The sequence below is a fragment of the Sesamum indicum genome, linkage group LG7, assembly GCF_026168435.1.
Source record: "Sesamum indicum cultivar Baizhima isolate 11 linkage group LG7, ASM2616843v1, whole genome shotgun sequence".
Classification (NCBI taxonomy): Eukaryota; Viridiplantae; Streptophyta; class Magnoliopsida; order Lamiales; family Pedaliaceae; genus Sesamum; species Sesamum indicum.
In genome coordinates this window covers 16,000,757-16,017,080 of record NC_142663.1, presented here as the reverse complement: position 1 = coordinate 16,017,080, position 16,324 = coordinate 16,000,757, and the positions used below count along the sequence as shown (strand labels likewise).

General features: G+C 38.3%; 2 protein-coding genes and 1 pseudogene across 6 annotated transcripts; 2 read left to right on the top strand and 1 right to left on the bottom strand.

Annotated features, from left to right (window-relative positions):
- Positions 1–1,843: 1,843 nt before the first annotated feature.
- Positions 1,844–5,519, top strand: LOC105167184 (aquaporin SIP1-2). 2 transcript variants are annotated; one of them, XM_011086797.3, is made up of 4 exons: positions 1,844–2,090; positions 2,169–2,489; positions 2,985–3,257; positions 5,247–5,519. In XM_011086797.3, exons 2-4 carry the CDS (start codon positions 2,184–2,186, stop codon positions 5,391–5,393), a joined length of 726 nt encoding a protein of 241 aa, XP_011085099.1. In that variant the 5' UTR covers positions 1,844–2,090; positions 2,169–2,183; the 3' UTR covers positions 5,394–5,519. The 2 variants fall into 2 exon arrangements, with proteins under 2 accessions (XP_011085099.1, XP_011085098.1); XM_011086796.3 differs by having other exon boundaries at positions 1,847–2,094.
- A 170-nt stretch (positions 5,520–5,689) lies between these two features.
- Positions 5,690–7,783, top strand: LOC105167216 (tyrosine--tRNA ligase, chloroplastic/mitochondrial pseudogene; annotated as a pseudogene).
- Positions 7,784–8,173: 390 nt separating this feature from the next.
- CLC-E (chloride channel E) lies at positions 8,174–16,267 on the bottom strand. Of its 4 annotated transcripts, none has more exons than XR_002287436.2 (7): positions 15,580–16,267; positions 14,245–14,638; positions 13,137–13,337; positions 11,182–11,645; positions 9,578–10,132; positions 8,811–8,924; positions 8,174–8,573 (listed from the first exon to the last, which is right to left on the bottom strand). XR_002287436.2 is itself a non-coding variant. In XM_011086792.3 (7 exons), exons 1-7 carry the CDS (start codon positions 16,105–16,107, stop codon positions 8,513–8,515), a joined length of 2,409 nt encoding a protein of 802 aa, XP_011085094.1. In that variant the 5' UTR covers positions 16,108–16,266; the 3' UTR covers positions 8,174–8,512. The 4 variants fall into 4 exon arrangements, 3 of the variants coding, with proteins under 3 accessions (XP_011085094.1, XP_020551074.1, XP_011085095.1); XM_011086792.3 differs by having other exon boundaries at positions 8,811–9,016; positions 15,580–16,266; XM_020695415.2 differs by having other exon boundaries at positions 8,811–9,016; positions 14,245–14,641; positions 15,580–15,721.
- Between the last annotated feature and the right edge of the window lie 57 nt (positions 16,268–16,324).

Here is a 16,324-nt window from a genome sequence, read left to right as displayed (position 1 = left end):
AAGCTCCACCTATTACTGTATATTGTGATAGCCAAACCACAATCGCAAAGGTCAAAGTCGTAAATGCAACTAAAAGACCAAATGATACATCTAATTTAGAATAAAGTCTATAAAGGTATTAGTGCCAAATAGAGTTATAGGCATTGACTTCGTGGGAATAAAGAACAATGTGGTTGATCTTTTGATGAAAGGATTGGGTCTATTGTTCACAAATATTCATTTTTTATTTCAAAAATTTCTTATGATTTAATCCATAACAATTTTCGCATTGAACCCACAAATCCCTGTAGTTTTGAGTTGCATCGTGATCATTAGATCTTTCTCCTAGAGTTAAATCACTACTCTTGGCGTGGGTTTCTATACTGGACCTCCCGCTTTCACTACTAGTTCCACGTTTATCAAAAATGCACCTAGAAATGTAATTGTCACTACTATCACTGTCACAGTACATAAAAATCCAGATTGGAAATGAGACTGAAAATCCATTAGTGATGTATCTACGATGGCAATCCAACCTTCTAAGTGGAGATCCCACAAAAAGGTTCGATATGGTATTAATAAGTCGTAGGATAGGTCAGAGCACCAAAATAGACTGATACTTTGTATCTGGAGTTTGTCACCTATAATTCTGGAAGGTATCGGAACTGTGAATATAGTAAGAGTTTAACTCTAAATAGAGTTAAGTCTATTAGATGAGATGCTAGCAGTGCATCCCGGGAGACGCCCAACTAAGTGAATGTAGTTGTTTGGCTAAAACTAAAGAATTGGGTTATTTCTAAAAACATTCATAAACAGTATCAGGACATATGGCCTTAATGTCAACTCTAAAGATCGACACAAAATCGGTGGCTTGTTGTTACTGACAGAAACTGTCACATTCACAGGCTAAAATTCAAGGCTTAGTTCCATTTTACCTAGTGATAGCGGACGTCAAATAACTTAAACAGTTGTTCAAATCGAAAGTTATCAACTGTTTAAAGCAAGCTACAGAAACTTGAGTTCAAATCTATGAATTTGTGGGGATTACTGTAAATTTTAAATTACATGAAGAAATTCATAGATTAATTTGAAAAGAAGAAGAAGAAATGTTTTGTCCCACAGAAGAATGATGGGAAAAGTAAAGGAATTGAAAAGTGTATATAAGTTGTTGTGGGTGTGAATGTGATACACTCATATCTCATAATCCCACATAAGAAGTTTATTAGAAAAATAAACTCCTTATATTAAGTTCAAGTCCAAAGTTGTATTTGAAGTGTTATGGAGACTTGGTTGAACATGGGTTGCCCCACATGCGGGTGTCATCGCCTGTCCATTCTAACCCGACACGACTCTAGGCATAGGCAGGCGAATGTCTCAATCTCAAAATATATCTGTCCATTCTAACCCGACCCGACTCTAGGCATAGTCAGACATGAAAATTTTCAATCAGAATATTTCAAAACAACATTTAAAAGTAAAAATATTTGCGTTTAGTCAGCCATAAAAATTTTCAGTCAGAATATTTCAAAACAGCATTTAAAAGCTTTGACTGGCCGTTTTGTTACAGCCGGCGGTTTCAGCCATTTCAAACCATTTTCTGGAGGTTTGAAGAGTTATTCATGTCCTGTTTGAAAGGCCAAGCACTCCTCATTTCTAAAACACACTGAACACACCACTCCTCATTCGAGCTCTCTCTTTGTTCTCTCGAGAGTATTCGCTCTCAAAATCATAGTTTTGAGCTTAAGTTATAGTAAAAGGGTATTGAGTGTTTTTCGAGATGTTCGTTAGTATAATTGTTACACTGAAAAAATTTTGGATAATTTTTAACATGCGAAATGTTATCTTTAGTGTTTTAATGGTGTAATGTAATGTGTCCGTCCAACTTGTATGGGTGCAAATGAAAATCATTGCACAACCTTTTAGTGGGACAGAAACTCATAATACATTTAGAGTGGCAGTAATTATTCCAATTCAATTGGTAATCTCTACTCCTAAACCTTATCTGATCAGCTTTGCTTTTAGAGAAACAAATTCTAACAAGATTTAGGCTTAGCAGTAGCAGTAGCAGCGGTGTGATAAATATTTGATTGGTTGGTTCATGGTTGGTCCTGGTAGGTGAGTCATTCGAATCAGATTCCGCTCCTCCTTTCTTCTCCTCCTTTATCAGCCACACTCTTAACTCTTTTCAGGAGAGTAAGAATCTGATGGCGATGAAGGCGGCTATCAAGTCCGCGATAGCCGACGGTGTGCTGACCTTCATGTGGGTTTTCTGTGCATCCTCCCTGGGGCCTCTCACGTACGTCGCTTCTTCTGCTCTGGGTTTGCCCCGCGGCCTCCCCACTCTTCTCATCACCACGATTATCGTATTTCTTCTCTTGTTCATTTTTGGATTCATCGGCTATCTTCTCGGTGGTGCCACCTTCAATCCCACCGCTATCGCCGCCTTCTATGCTGCCGGAGCTGGTGGCGCTGACTCTCTTGTCTCTGCTGCTCTCCGCTTTCCTGCACAGGTCATTTTAATGGTCCCTTCTCCTTTCCATTACTGCTTCTCCTGCTTCCTTCTTTTACTGATTAACAAGTCACCTCTACTATGATATCATGAAAATATTATTATTTATTATATTTACAGTGAGCCTTCATCATCCACCTCCTTGATGATGAATAATAAGATAATGACCCTTTTCCTCAACTCTCGGCACAAGGGGATTTACAGTTCGTAGTTGCTTATTTTACTTTGTAGAGATCCATTCATATTCTCAAAAATCCACAATTCCTGTTAATTTGATCTCTATGTGTTCAAAGAAATAGAGGCTAACACATGTTCCCCGCCAATGCCTCAAGCACAAAGAAGAATCCATTTTCCGAAAAGTGCTACTGACTATGTTTTTAACATTTTTATGTCGCAACGCCCAACGGCCAACTGTGGCTGCACTAGCGTGGGTTGAAGATGTCTTTGTCCTTTTTGTTTTCATGAAAAATTGAATTGTTTGATATTTACCTGACAGGCAGCTGGTGCAGTGGGTGGTGCGCTTGCAATTTTGGAGGTAATGCCAATGCAGTACAAACACATGCTTGGGGGTCCTTCTTTAAAGGTTGACGTGCAAACTGGAGCAATTGCTGAGGGGGTTCTGACTTTCATAATCACTTTTGCCGTCCTCCTCATTGTGCTTAGGGGTCCTAGCAATCCACTTGTCAAGAACTGGTTGCTTGCCATGTCAACTGTCACATTAGTAGTTGCAGGTTCCAGTTACACAGGACCTTCCATGAATCCTGCCAACGTAAGTCCATTGTTTATACTTCTGCATTTTTGAAAGTATATTAGAAATCTTTTATGCCTTTGATATATATGTTAAGTATGCTATATATTTGCTCATCAACTCTTAATTAAAGAAATCAGCAACAATAGTGGAAGATTCCTTCTTTGATTAAGATGAAGGTCAAAGCTTGAACTTTTCTCCCTTTAGTATATCCTTGGAGTTCTGACATAGATGCTAATCAGTATTCCTAGTAAGGCTACCATCTAAATCTCTCTAGAATCAGGTGCCAGGTAATACTAGCTGGGTATTTATTGGGTGAGCGTCCATTGGCAGGGTCCTAGTATTTGTTTGCTGTAATAGGGAGGTAATCATGTTGCTGCAAGCATATACTTCCTGATCGAGTTGTTACTTAAGCTCCTCTGCCATGAGATCTTCTCCATTTCCGTGACATGCATGTTGTTTGATGCATTCTTGTAGCTGTTGGTCTTTAATATTCTACTTCATGTCTGGTGCATAGTCCCGAGGTAGGATATCGTGGCTCTAAAGGTGGCATTAGGTTTCTAGTCCCAACCATCATCAAGACTAAGCTGGCAATTATTTCTGCTAGAAAGATTGAGTTTTGCTTAATGATTCGATAGCAACATAGTAAAGCGAAAACAGTGTAGTTCGAGTTTTATGGTACAATGTTGACTCAGGCAAAGTTATGCATGATCCAATTTCTGATTTGAACAATCCAAAGCATATTAGAAAGACATGAACACCAAAATTGAGAAAGAAGTCATCCGAAATTAAATTATTGTTTTCCAAACAATGAATAAAATGTGTGCTCTATTTAAAAGCGAATGCTTCATTTGTCAAAGTATGCAGTCAAAATTTTGAATCTCTTCACTAAATTATTACATCTTTTGCGAAATTTTGATATTATGAGGCTTCCAGATTATGATTTTTTTAAAGTTATTTAATATATTCAAATATGTCGTGAAAAAATTAACTGTTTTCATTATTACACTAGTCAAGTTGACTGGTCAAAAGCACTAATGCAATAATTATTTTGGGATTGAGGTGTTTGCATTTTACACCTCTTGCTGCTAGACAGACTGATTGTTGTGAACTTGATTCATTTGCCAATGGGACAATTGGCTTTCCTGAGGACTTCATGAAATAGAAAGAAGGCACTTAGAGAAGGATGGTTGTCGTTGTTTTTACTGTATGTTTCATGACATGACTATAGAGCATTCTGATCTTATCCTCTAGTGTTGAATGTAGAGACGCATTTTTGTTAGACCTGCCTTGAATGCCATCCGTACTTGAGTTCGCTAGAAAATAAAGCAACTTCTATTAGTGGATGTTCTAAACAGTTGCTAGTTATGACTTTTCTTGACCATGTATAGACTATCTGAATATCATTAGTAGCAACCAGAATAAAACTTACTCCAAACAATTATTCTCAATGTTTTCATTATCTACTCAGAACAAAGTCAACTAATAATCGTTCAGCGTCCATATCAGCTGATAATTTAGTTTTCTCTTCCATTTATTTTAGTTTGATTTCTTTTATTCAGCCAATATTTTTCTTCCTTATGTTGGTGTTTCCTTTTCACTCCTTTACATTGTCTTCTTCTCCTTAAACAAGAACTTTTGCTCCATCATTATTGAGAAAATTTAACTGTTGACATATTAAATACGGCGGTCTAAATACCTGGCAGATTTCCTGTATTCTATATGAATTATTTTTTAAGGTAATTATGCTTTCAAGTTCTCAACAACCAATTTGCCAAAACAAAAGTTTCTCAACAATCATTATCTTTTATGTCCTTAAATAGGATTATATTTCACTCTCTGGGTGATTTTACCAAATCCACTATTATTTTGAATCTGACTGTTGTCCCATACTTCATTTTAGATGGGTTTCTCGGCAACATGTGTTGTCATGTCCAGAACAGCTTATATGAATTGTTCTTTCTTGAGTATATTTGTCCCGTAATTTACAATGCATTAATGTCTGAACAGGCATTTGGTTGGGCATACATAAACAATAAGCATAATACGTGGGAGCAGTTATATGTATACTGGATCTGTCCCTTCATTGGAGCAATTGTGGCTGCATGGGTTTTCCGTTTTCTATTTCCTCCCCCAACAAAGCAGAAGAAATCCTGAAAGGCACATGACTAACTTAAGCTTTGTGGATATTAGTGGATCCTGAACTTGTATTTTCACCTTGTACTTGAATTCTATTCTTCCAACTCAAACTGCAAAATAGATATATATTTCGGTTCAGTGGAATATCTGTCTCCGTCTTCCTCCAAGTTTCTTCGCCCTTAGATAGAATTAATGAGCTTTTGTGGCAAATAAGCATATCAATTTTACCTTGTTGGCGAATTGGAGCTCCCCAGGTAGATAGAAACATCAACTCTTTACCTGTTCTGTGATATATGCTCGAGTGAAACATACATATGGATAGGCCTCAATCGAAGTACAAAATTGTCCTCATGCCATTTATAATTATATAGTTTTCCATAGAATTGAGTATATTTTGTAATTTTAATACCAACACAATAATATTTTATAGGGAAAAATGCAAGCAACCCCCTGTGATATATCAAATGAGCAAATTACTCCTTACGAAAAAATAAATAGCGATTTACCTCCTTGTATTTTTTAAATACAACAATTTATCCTATATAATTTTTAAAATAAAGCCATATACCTCCCTATATAGAGCCGTAAGTTGCTTCATTTTAAAAAGTATAAAAAGATAAATTGCTTTATTTCTTTTATAAGAATAATATATTCATTTTTAATATCATATAAAATAAATTGCTATTCACCTATATTTTTTCTATGAATTTATTGGCGTGGGGTTATCAATCAAATCTTATATTAGATGGTGAGAACATAAGGGAAGCGGCTTTTTTGGCTGCTTCTGACTGTTGTCGAACTCTCTTTTTCAGCTCCACCACTCAAAGACATACAAATACAAATAGCCGCCTTCACAGTTCTCTCTTCACCAATGCCGCCTTTACTCTTCTCGCCGGAATGTAGTCCATATCATGCAAGAGAGAGCCCTTTTCAACTCTCTCACCTCCGACGCCCTCCGCCATCCTGACCTCCCTCTTCTCAGAGTTCTACTGCGGTTTTGACCTCACCGCCCGGACTCTCCACCTCGGCAACCTTCTCGGCATTATTGTTCTCTCCAGGTTCCTCCGCTGCGGCCACCAACCGTCGCTCTCCGCGGCGGAGCCATCGGCTACCCCTCCGGCAAGAGCCGAAGTCGATCCCGTATCCTTGGACAGGAACCTCCCCCTCAATTTCAGCTACCATTCAGAGCATTCTGGAAAGGATCTCCACTCCGTCTTCCGTCACGATTACTAACAATTACGACGGTGGAAGGACGTGAAGCTGCTGGACTACCTGAGCGAGGTGAGCAGATTCGCGAGGGTGGGTACCATGATGTTCAAAGAGAGCGTCTGCAAGAGGCTCGAATCGGATCAGGGAATGAGCTACAGCGAGCTCACATAACAGATTGGGAGCAGCGACCAGTGGGGCAATATTACTGCTGGGGCTGACCTCATTCGCAGAATTCTTCAGACTGAAGGGGCCTATGGACTCGCATTCCCCTTCTCCTCAAGAGCGATGGCACCAGTTCGTCAAATACGAGGACGGTGCCACTTGGTTCTCACCTTCCCTTTTGTCCCCTTACCAGTTCTACCAGTACTTCTTCTCCATCTCCGATGCGGATGTTGTAAGGTTTCTGAAGATTCTAACTTTTCTCAGCATTGACGAGATTTCGCAGATTGAGAGTGAAATGCGAAGCCCTGGGTATGTACCCAATACTGCTCAGCGAGGCTTGCCAAGGAGGTCACCCTTTTTGTCCATGGTGAAGGGGGACTAGACGAGTAGCTCAAGGCTACTCAGGCCTTGAGGCCTGGAAGACTAGAGACTATTGCGGAAGATGTTCCTTCCATTTCTTTGCAGCAAGATCAGGTGTTGAACCTCTCACTTTTAGATCTCTCGGCGCGCAGTAAATCCTCAGCCCACTGTGCCGTCTTCTCAAGCAGGGGGGACTTCATTTGAACAACAACAGAACTGATAGTGAGGCCAAGAGGGTTGAGCCTAACGACATTGTAGATGGAAAAGTTGTTCTTCTATCAGCCGGGAAGAAAAACAAAATAATCGAGAGAGTATCGTAACCTTTCTGTAGCTTCTTATAAATCTTGATTCTTGACCCTGTGGGTGTAAGAAATTACAAAGTCTTTCATCACGTATAGTGGAAGAAAGCCATATCTTGCCTCACACTCATATGCTTATTGTCCTGTATTGCTTTTTTCTGAAAAGCAATTCCGGCAATCACACTCTCTAGTAGATAGGACAATTTTTTCAAAGCAGAACAGCCATACCTTTGGCATCCTTCAATCTAATTGTGTAGTATATTTTATACTACTTGCAAATACTGTATGACATTGGCATTTGATCTGAAACTCTCTCATTTTGACCATTGTTGCCCAAGCTTCATATGTGGTGAATATACTCGGCATCCTTTCATTTCATAGTAGATGAACTTACTAGCTATTTGATTCATCTGAGATTCATGCCTTGTGTTGTGTTCCGAGCTAAACCAACTGGTTGACTCAACAGGCAGCATGTGACTTTAATCAAGTTTAAATACGAAGAAATGTAATTGGAATTCATCGCACACCTACTTCATAGTATTTTAGCAAATATCAAATAAACTTTCTAATTGAAGGATTAAGATTTTCTCTTTGAGAAATCTTGCTGATTAAATGAAGTTTGGGCTGCTGGCGATTCTTCCTGATTCATGAATCCAGTATCTGGCTACATAAAAGATGTCTGACCTCTTCACTCCCTCAAATAACACCACTATATTCCAAAAATCTCGAACATTTTAATGGAGCACCATACTTAACAATCATCGGATCTATGAGAACACAAGGAGGTGCATTCATCAAACAAGCAAAAGTATTCAGGGTATTCTGACAATCTGACACAGTTACATAGCGTTCACATTCACAAGATGTTAGCTTTTGTGTACTTCAGTTGGTGAAAGACAATATTAGCTTGCATGTGACAGAGGCAATATATACACGATCAATTTTTTTTCTAGTATGTTGTCACATCGTAACAAGTCTGTAATGGTGCATCCGAGAACTGAGTGCCACTTCGATGATTCAATTATGGCACTGAAAATGAATGTACACAAAGCTATTAGTAAATTCCTCGTTGGGCACCAACTAATGATAAGTATATTGCCATCTGTGTCAACTCTTGAAATTTTCCCGCGTCAAACACCAATTGAGGCCCTCCCGAACTGCATATGCTCTGTTTCCAAAAAGACATCTCTTGAGTAACAAGGACCACTTGGACAGTATCCTACTCAGAGCCCGCAAATTCTTTTTCAATTCAATGTACATGAATAGATAGATACCTACATCCTTAAGAGTTTTAAACTTATGACGAAATAGAAGACAAGTTTCTATCTGTCCATAATATAAAAAGAAATGGTTGTCAACCCATTTTTGGATAAAAAAAAACCATTGTAAATGGGAACTCGATTACCTGCAAGCAAGATCAATGGACTCTCTGTCCAAGAGACCAACTGGACAGCCTCCACAATTCGCATCCTCCGTGATAACAGGTAGTTGGCATATTCCATGTCTATTCATCAGAGACCTGGCAGAAAAGAGACTCATATTCGGAGTCGCTATCCAAGATACTGAACATCTTGCACCAAAAGATGAACATAGTTCAGATACCCTAAGCACCTGTTGTCCAAAATCCCAAGCGTCCAAGTCATTTGGAAAATTTCCAAACAGGACATATAGCACAAAACCAACCACTTAATGAGCATGTTATATGTTATGCGATTCAACCAATTCAGAAGCAGGATACTATGTGCCCTAGTTCTTTTCTTTCCCCAATTTTTCCAGACATCTAGTTTCTGTCTCCTCATTTTCCCTCAACTTCATATATGAGCTAGAACGCTAAAAAGCTATCAAAGGAACACTTCTAGGATTCCAAGACTGGTGAACAAAACGAATGTTTCTAAAGGAGCAAATCTAAATGAACGAGAATCACAAGGAGCATTACGAGGAACTCGGAGGCTCGATAAATTACTGTATTGATTATTCACACAACTTTCAGGGGAATAGGTCCCTGCAGACCTTAACAAACCAGTATAGGTGCATGTCAAACCCACAAAAGGCACGACTAGTTTAATTAAAAGCTATCCTTATGATGTACCATGATCCGAACTCGAAGAACATCTGATAACTCACTGTTTAAGAATTCAACAATTGAGAAAATAATATGTACTACAAAGCTACCTGAGTTTTCCTGCCTTTTGCCCTGGACAACTCAATGAACTGCTGAATGTCACTAATGGTTAGCTGACCAACGAGTTGATTGTTGTCATCAACTATTACTGCGCAAGACTGCTTCTCTTCCAGCATGAGCGACACAACATCTGTCAGAGAAGTGCTCATCAGCGCCTTGACATATTTTGTTTTCATGGCCTCTGAAACCAGAATTTTATTTGCCAAGTAATCTGCATCATCATCAGAGTCATTCAGACAGAGTGAACTCTCAAGTTCACAAATACTATTTCCATTCAGTTCGTTGGTATCAGAAGAAGTAGAATTAACTCTCAAGTCATAAGAATATCTTCCTCTTGAAGTTGCTATAGCATTATTTCCATTTTTCAGTTCTCTGGTGTCATCAATGGACCTTTTCCTTGTCTTGTCAGATGTAATCCATGAAGAGAGCCCCACAGCTCCCAACAGTGGCAGAACAATTCGATAATCCTGTGTTAGTTCAAAGAGAAGCAAAACTGCAGTAAGGGGTACCTGGCATACCCCTGCTAGAGTAGCAGCCATGCCAACCTGTGTTAAAATAAAACCAAAGATAAACGATAATTAATACATCAATGAAACAAGACAAATAACATAAAAATTCGACAGCGTGGTGCTGCCAATCCTCATTCCAAGAGATGTTTTCTTGATATATTAATCAGAGAGGCTTATCACTGTAAAAGTATATTGTCCAAAATGTTCGAGTCAACCACTTGCTTTTCCTTACTGCAAATACTGCTCTTGGAAACTTATCAATAGAAATTATAGAATTCGGCAATATTAGCATCTGGACCATCAAATAAAAATAAAAGTTTATTCTGTAACTGACTGTTGCTATTAATTTCAAGTTGATGTATAAGTTCTACAAATGATCTAACTGACACATAGTTTTGCCATTAATGTTGAATTCATACATGACATTTTCAAAATATTCGACTTGATACTTGAGTTTTGCTATAAATGTCACATTGGTATGAGTTACAAATATTGTAACTGAGATCTGAGTTTTGGCAACTAACAAGAATATTGGTGAAGCTAATCATTTGAGAGGAACCTTCCTGCCTATGGAGTTGAGTACAGAGAACAGATTCTTCACTAGCAGTGCTGACAACTGCAATCCAAATTACTAACCTCCAGGCCCTCCTTCCCCCAACCCCCATATAAGAAAAATAAAAGATAGAAAATCATGGCACAAATAATAATCACAGAAAGAAGAAACAATCAATTTCAAGCACTCAGAAGTTTCATGTCCACGATGCTTTTAATACACAAAATAACCTGCTGGCTGATGTTAAAGATGACAAGTCAGCAAGTGAAAGATAACAGAAAACGGGCAACACATAGTTATATGTCAGGCATGAGGAAATATTTAACGCTCAAAACTGTCTAAAGCTGAACATATATGAGCACCGACAATAAGGTCTTCAGGTAGAAAGAGCCAACAAAAATTATAACCATCTAGATACTCCAAGAACTTCTAGCTTGGAAATATCATTATGAAACTTAAGGATAAAATAAATAGCCACAGGACTCCACTCTACAAAACTAAACAACTTTGTTATTGACAAAAGTGAAATTACCAGGCCATATGCTTGAGGTGAAGCAACTTCCAAGATCGAAAGATGGAAGATTGGATTGGATTCAGAAATCAAATGACCAACAATTTTCCCATATGCCATACCTGTAGCACCACCAATAAATAAAGAAGGTGCATAGTAACCACCCACTAATCCAGAAGCTCGACATAAGGAAGTTGCTACAATTTTCACAGCCACCAGCTGAAGCAACAGATCCGCAGAAAGGTTGTTTGCAAAAGGTTGAGACTCCAACAGAGTGTCAACATTCTGAAATCCCCAGTAAAGAATCTCAGGATATGCCAAAGCTATAAGTCCAACAGACAAACCACCAAGTATGGGAAATACTGCTCTTGGTATCCCAACTCTTTGAATGCCATCAAAGACAACCAACATGAAAGATGTCGACTTAGATAAACCAACTGAAACCAAGCCACATAGTACACCCAGCAAAAGATAGAGTGGCAGTTCTGAACTGACAAGAACAGATATAAAGATAAAAAAAATAATTCACAGAGAAAAAGTTTATCAACTGCCTGTCTAACATTAGTTATTGTAAATGCAGCGAGAAATGCAGATACTGATGGGTATATCACAATAAGATGGATGATAGAACACTTAAAGAGAATCAGACAGATTATACATAAACACGCAACATGTTGAATTAACTCCAGTCAGGATGGAAATAAATCAGTCACACGATCACTGTTTAAAACAAATTATCTTCCTATCCACCATTGTCTAACCAAGTAACCTGTCCAATAATTTTTTTCCCATGAATGCTTCTTCATGCTTATAGTACCGGTCCATTCATCTGCCGCCTGTTTTTCCTTCTAAAACATCTTAGCAACATATCTTATCCAAAATGATGATTCTTGAACAAATCCCTTGACATTGCATAAAAGTAGTTTTGAAGTTTTGGCCCATTGAAAAATTCTCGCCATAAATTTTAAATTGAAGCAGAGTGAAAGCTTGAAGAGGATATGATAAGTTAGTCTTAAGTCCATCCTGACGCCTGAGGAGTAAATCTGTAATTGTTGGCAAGGAGTAGCCTGCAAATTAACACATTATGGACTATAAGCTTTCCTTTATGATTCACCACCAATTTCACCATAGTTTCAACTGCCAAGAACCCAAAATATATGTTAAATAAGAAACCGTCCAAAGTAACTCTAGAGCTGCAATGGATCCGTCATAGAGAAAATTTCAGTAGTACTAATTCCACAACTAATTAAATTTTGGCATTACCAGGCTTAATGATAACAATAAGAACCTATATCATCATCCAGCTTATTGCTTTGAGGTATTTTTTAAAATGAAAAGAGAGAACAATATTTCTCAGCTCATATCTATGGAAGAATCTCGGTTATGCAAGTATAATGGTATCCAGGCTGTTTCACTAGTAAGAGAAAAATCAGCCAACAATCTTCTCCACTCTAAAGCATATGTATATTAGAGAAGATCTTAAGGTTTCCATAAACTTGAAATGAAAAGGAAGCTATCGCCTAATTCATATTCTAACTAATTGATAGAGCCCGAGTCATCCATGCACCTTCACCGTTCATGTTTTTGTGACTGATCGTCATGTTGGTGCTCTCAGCACATTGTGGTTTCATGTGTATATGCCTAAACAGACAAGCAATGGTGATCAGCAATTTACAACCTGGACGACTAAAAGATAGTAGAGCACAGCATGAGAGGTCGACGACCAGGATCATTCTCTGATTTTACAAAAGGTATTAGACCTTTCAAACTGATCACAGAACTGAGTAGCTAATTCATGAAAAATTAATAGTAGTTTTAACAGAACTCTGGTTATTTTTTCTGAACACAGTTAGCAGGATTTCCAGAGCTTAATCAAAATTTTAAATCTCAAGTTGCTAGCAATATTTGGTGCTTATTCTTGAAGGGTGTGATGAGAATTACAACAGTAAAAGAACTATAGGATATTAAATAATTACCACTTGGAGAACGAAAATCATAGACTGGAACAGCAAAAGCTGGTTCAGAGCCCAAACCAATTTCTGACATGACAGAAGCTATTACAGCACTCAGGATGACCATTGAAGTTGTATTTGTCAAGGATAAGGATGATTCTGCAGGTGAAGGCCACAGGACTGACTCCACCGCAAAAAAACAACCAGCCACAGCAGCATTAAATCCTGGTAGCAGAAAAAGCAGAAGCTTCTCACCATAAATCCATAACAAATGTCAAAACCAGAAAACATCATTATCAATATCTAGAGCGCCAGTAATGAATACAGAGTGAGGATCATTAGGTTTTGGGTTAGGCAGTAAGAACTAATATGAGAAATGCTATTGACAATAATGAAGGGCAATATATTCACTTAAAAAATCAAAAATAGGAGAAAGATGATAACTTGAAGATATTAAAGTCACTGCAAACATTATTATTACTTGCATACATTTGTAAGTAGAGAGTCTGACAATGAACTGCCACGGTGGAAGGCCAACAATCTTGTCCATTGGTAACTGATTAACACTTTCATATTGTTGAATTATTTCTAAGTTCATCAATGAAGTGTGTTAACAAAGTAAAAGGTAATGTACGACTTTGTGAAGGAAACTATTTGAAATGCATTAGAAAATGATGCACGCCTGATGGACCAATTTATCTTATTTGATTGGCTAAATAAACTGCAAAATGAAAAATAACTGATAATATGAGAATACGCATTTCCTTGTAGTTCTGTTCAGCATTATCATTGTTATGATTTTAGAAGTCCGCCTCCTAGTTTAATAATTGAAGAAGTCTCCCAAATGTTGTGATTTAAACTCTTTAGTCCTTTGTTTCGCGTTAAATTCACATCTGCAGTTCTTCGTGCAGTTGTTATCCAGGGCCAAAAGCTAGAAACTAAGTATGCATGTAATTTTCCTATTAGGGAGAAGTAATTTCCATTAAGAAAATCTAACATTGCTAAAATATGAATGCAGACTTGAAATACCTTCGGATAAATACTAAGTTGCATTAAACACGCAGTTGACAAATAATAATTATAGAGGACGATGATGCACCATTATAAATGATTAAATATGAAAATGACAAACCCGAAGAAATTCCAGCAGCTGACCCTGCAGCCCTGAGTGATAGCTTTCTTCGAGCTCCTTTATCGAGAACTTTACATACTCCTTTAGCTACGGAGACACCAATCTCAACACTTGGGCCTTCTGGTCCCAATGAATTCCCCGTTCCTAAGGTGACACAAGCAGCCACAGTTTTCAAAATTGGTTTTAGTGTGGATTTGATGTTGAATAGCACAGTTCCATCTGCTGAATCATCCTCCACAGCAGTTCGAATCATGTTTATCAGACTAACTACCAGCCCTCCAGAAGCAGGAACTAAGATTACACGCCTCCACTTTGCTTCAATGGATTCCTCCCTTAACCATGAGGCACCTAGATTTGGGATTTCACCCCAGCTCAAGTCACGTATTTCATGTACCTACTAAGAATTTCTAATTATCAGGGCCCGAAGGCTATTAATGATGAACTTCACTATGCCATGGCCAAGAGTAAGATCATGTATAACACAATAAAAATGTAGATGGGGAGTTTTGAGTTTCTTGATTTTTAAAATACTGTTAACGAATGACTAAGAACTCAGACTGCTAAAATAAAATTCTGAAAAGAATGCACAGTTATCAATCTCAATGGAACAGCTAAACAGCGTCATAAACTGTAATCATGATTGACATGAATCATGGATTTTTTATTAACAACTATTCCACAAGAGTCAATCTGCTTCAGCAGAACCAAACATCTATGTGCAGACAGTTTAGGTAATGTCACATCATGTGACTGCAAATCCGACATAGCCAACATGCAAGACATGAGCTAGTATATCCCCAACCCATCATATATTGGTAGCATGGATGATTTCTTAAAAGAAGTAAACAGGAACGAAAGGAGCAGAGACGTATCAATTACTACACTCTTGGGCCTAAAAGAACGCCTCTGAAGCACTGCACCAACCAAGCAAACTCTTTTGAACTGGGAGAATCTGTGTAGCACTTAGTTTCAGCTGGTAACATCCATTATCATTTCCTACTACACGAGAACTAAGAGTATGATAGCTTTGTGGCCTGCAAAGTAAACCTGCCCCTTAAGACTTAAGCGACATGCTTTGAAGAAAAGAAATATGAAGACCTGCGAAAGGGATTACTGTGACATGCTAAAGCAGGCCCATGATGACTCTTCCATTATCTATATGCATGTGCTGTGCGCTGAAATTGCATATTGTGTTGAAGATAACAAGTATATACAGGTATATTTATAATTCAGAGCAATAAGTCATTCATAGAGATACCATCAAATTGGCATGGAAAGGACAGTAGAGAGTAGAATACATAGAAGCAATGGAAACTGAAGAAGAATAAGAGTTACCGTGTAATTGAAAAGCACAACAGCAAGCCCGGTGAAGAGGCCAATTAAACAAGCTGATAAAATGGGAGAGTTGGCTAATTGTAGCAGTTGTGGCGATTGATCATCATCATCCGCAGCAGCAGCAGCATCGGGAGCGCCAGGGATGATGATAGCTGGTTCTTGTTGCTTTTGTATAACATTAAGATGTGGAGAAGAGGGAGGAGGTTCCGGAGGTTGTGGCAGTGATGAAATGCTCATGAGGGGTTGGGTAGGGGGATCATCATCATCAAGGTGCTCTGCCTTTGCCCGACAGAGATGATGTTTAAAATTATGTTTACTATTACGAGAAGGATATTGACAACTCCGGCGGTTGGATGAGGAATGGTTGCGATATAATAGAAAAGAAGAATTCACAGTGATGGTTCCGGTGGAAGAAGAGGAGGAAGACGTAAACATTCTATATGTATCAGGCAATGATGAAGGCGATAATGAGGCATATAATACATGATGAGGATGGTGAACAATATTATTGATGGGCCGGAAATGCATGAAAACCTGCAGACGGCGGGGGCGGGGGAACGGTAGCAAGTGGTGATTGGAATGTGGCGGCAGCAAGCAACAAAGAGTTTCAGTATCTATTTCACCTTATCCAAACTCAATTGTCAATGTGGTGTGAGACTGAGTAGTGGTGGTGGTCGTTAGTCCTACATACGTGGTTCATTCTCTCTCTCTCTCTCTCTCTATATATATATATATTCATTTTATC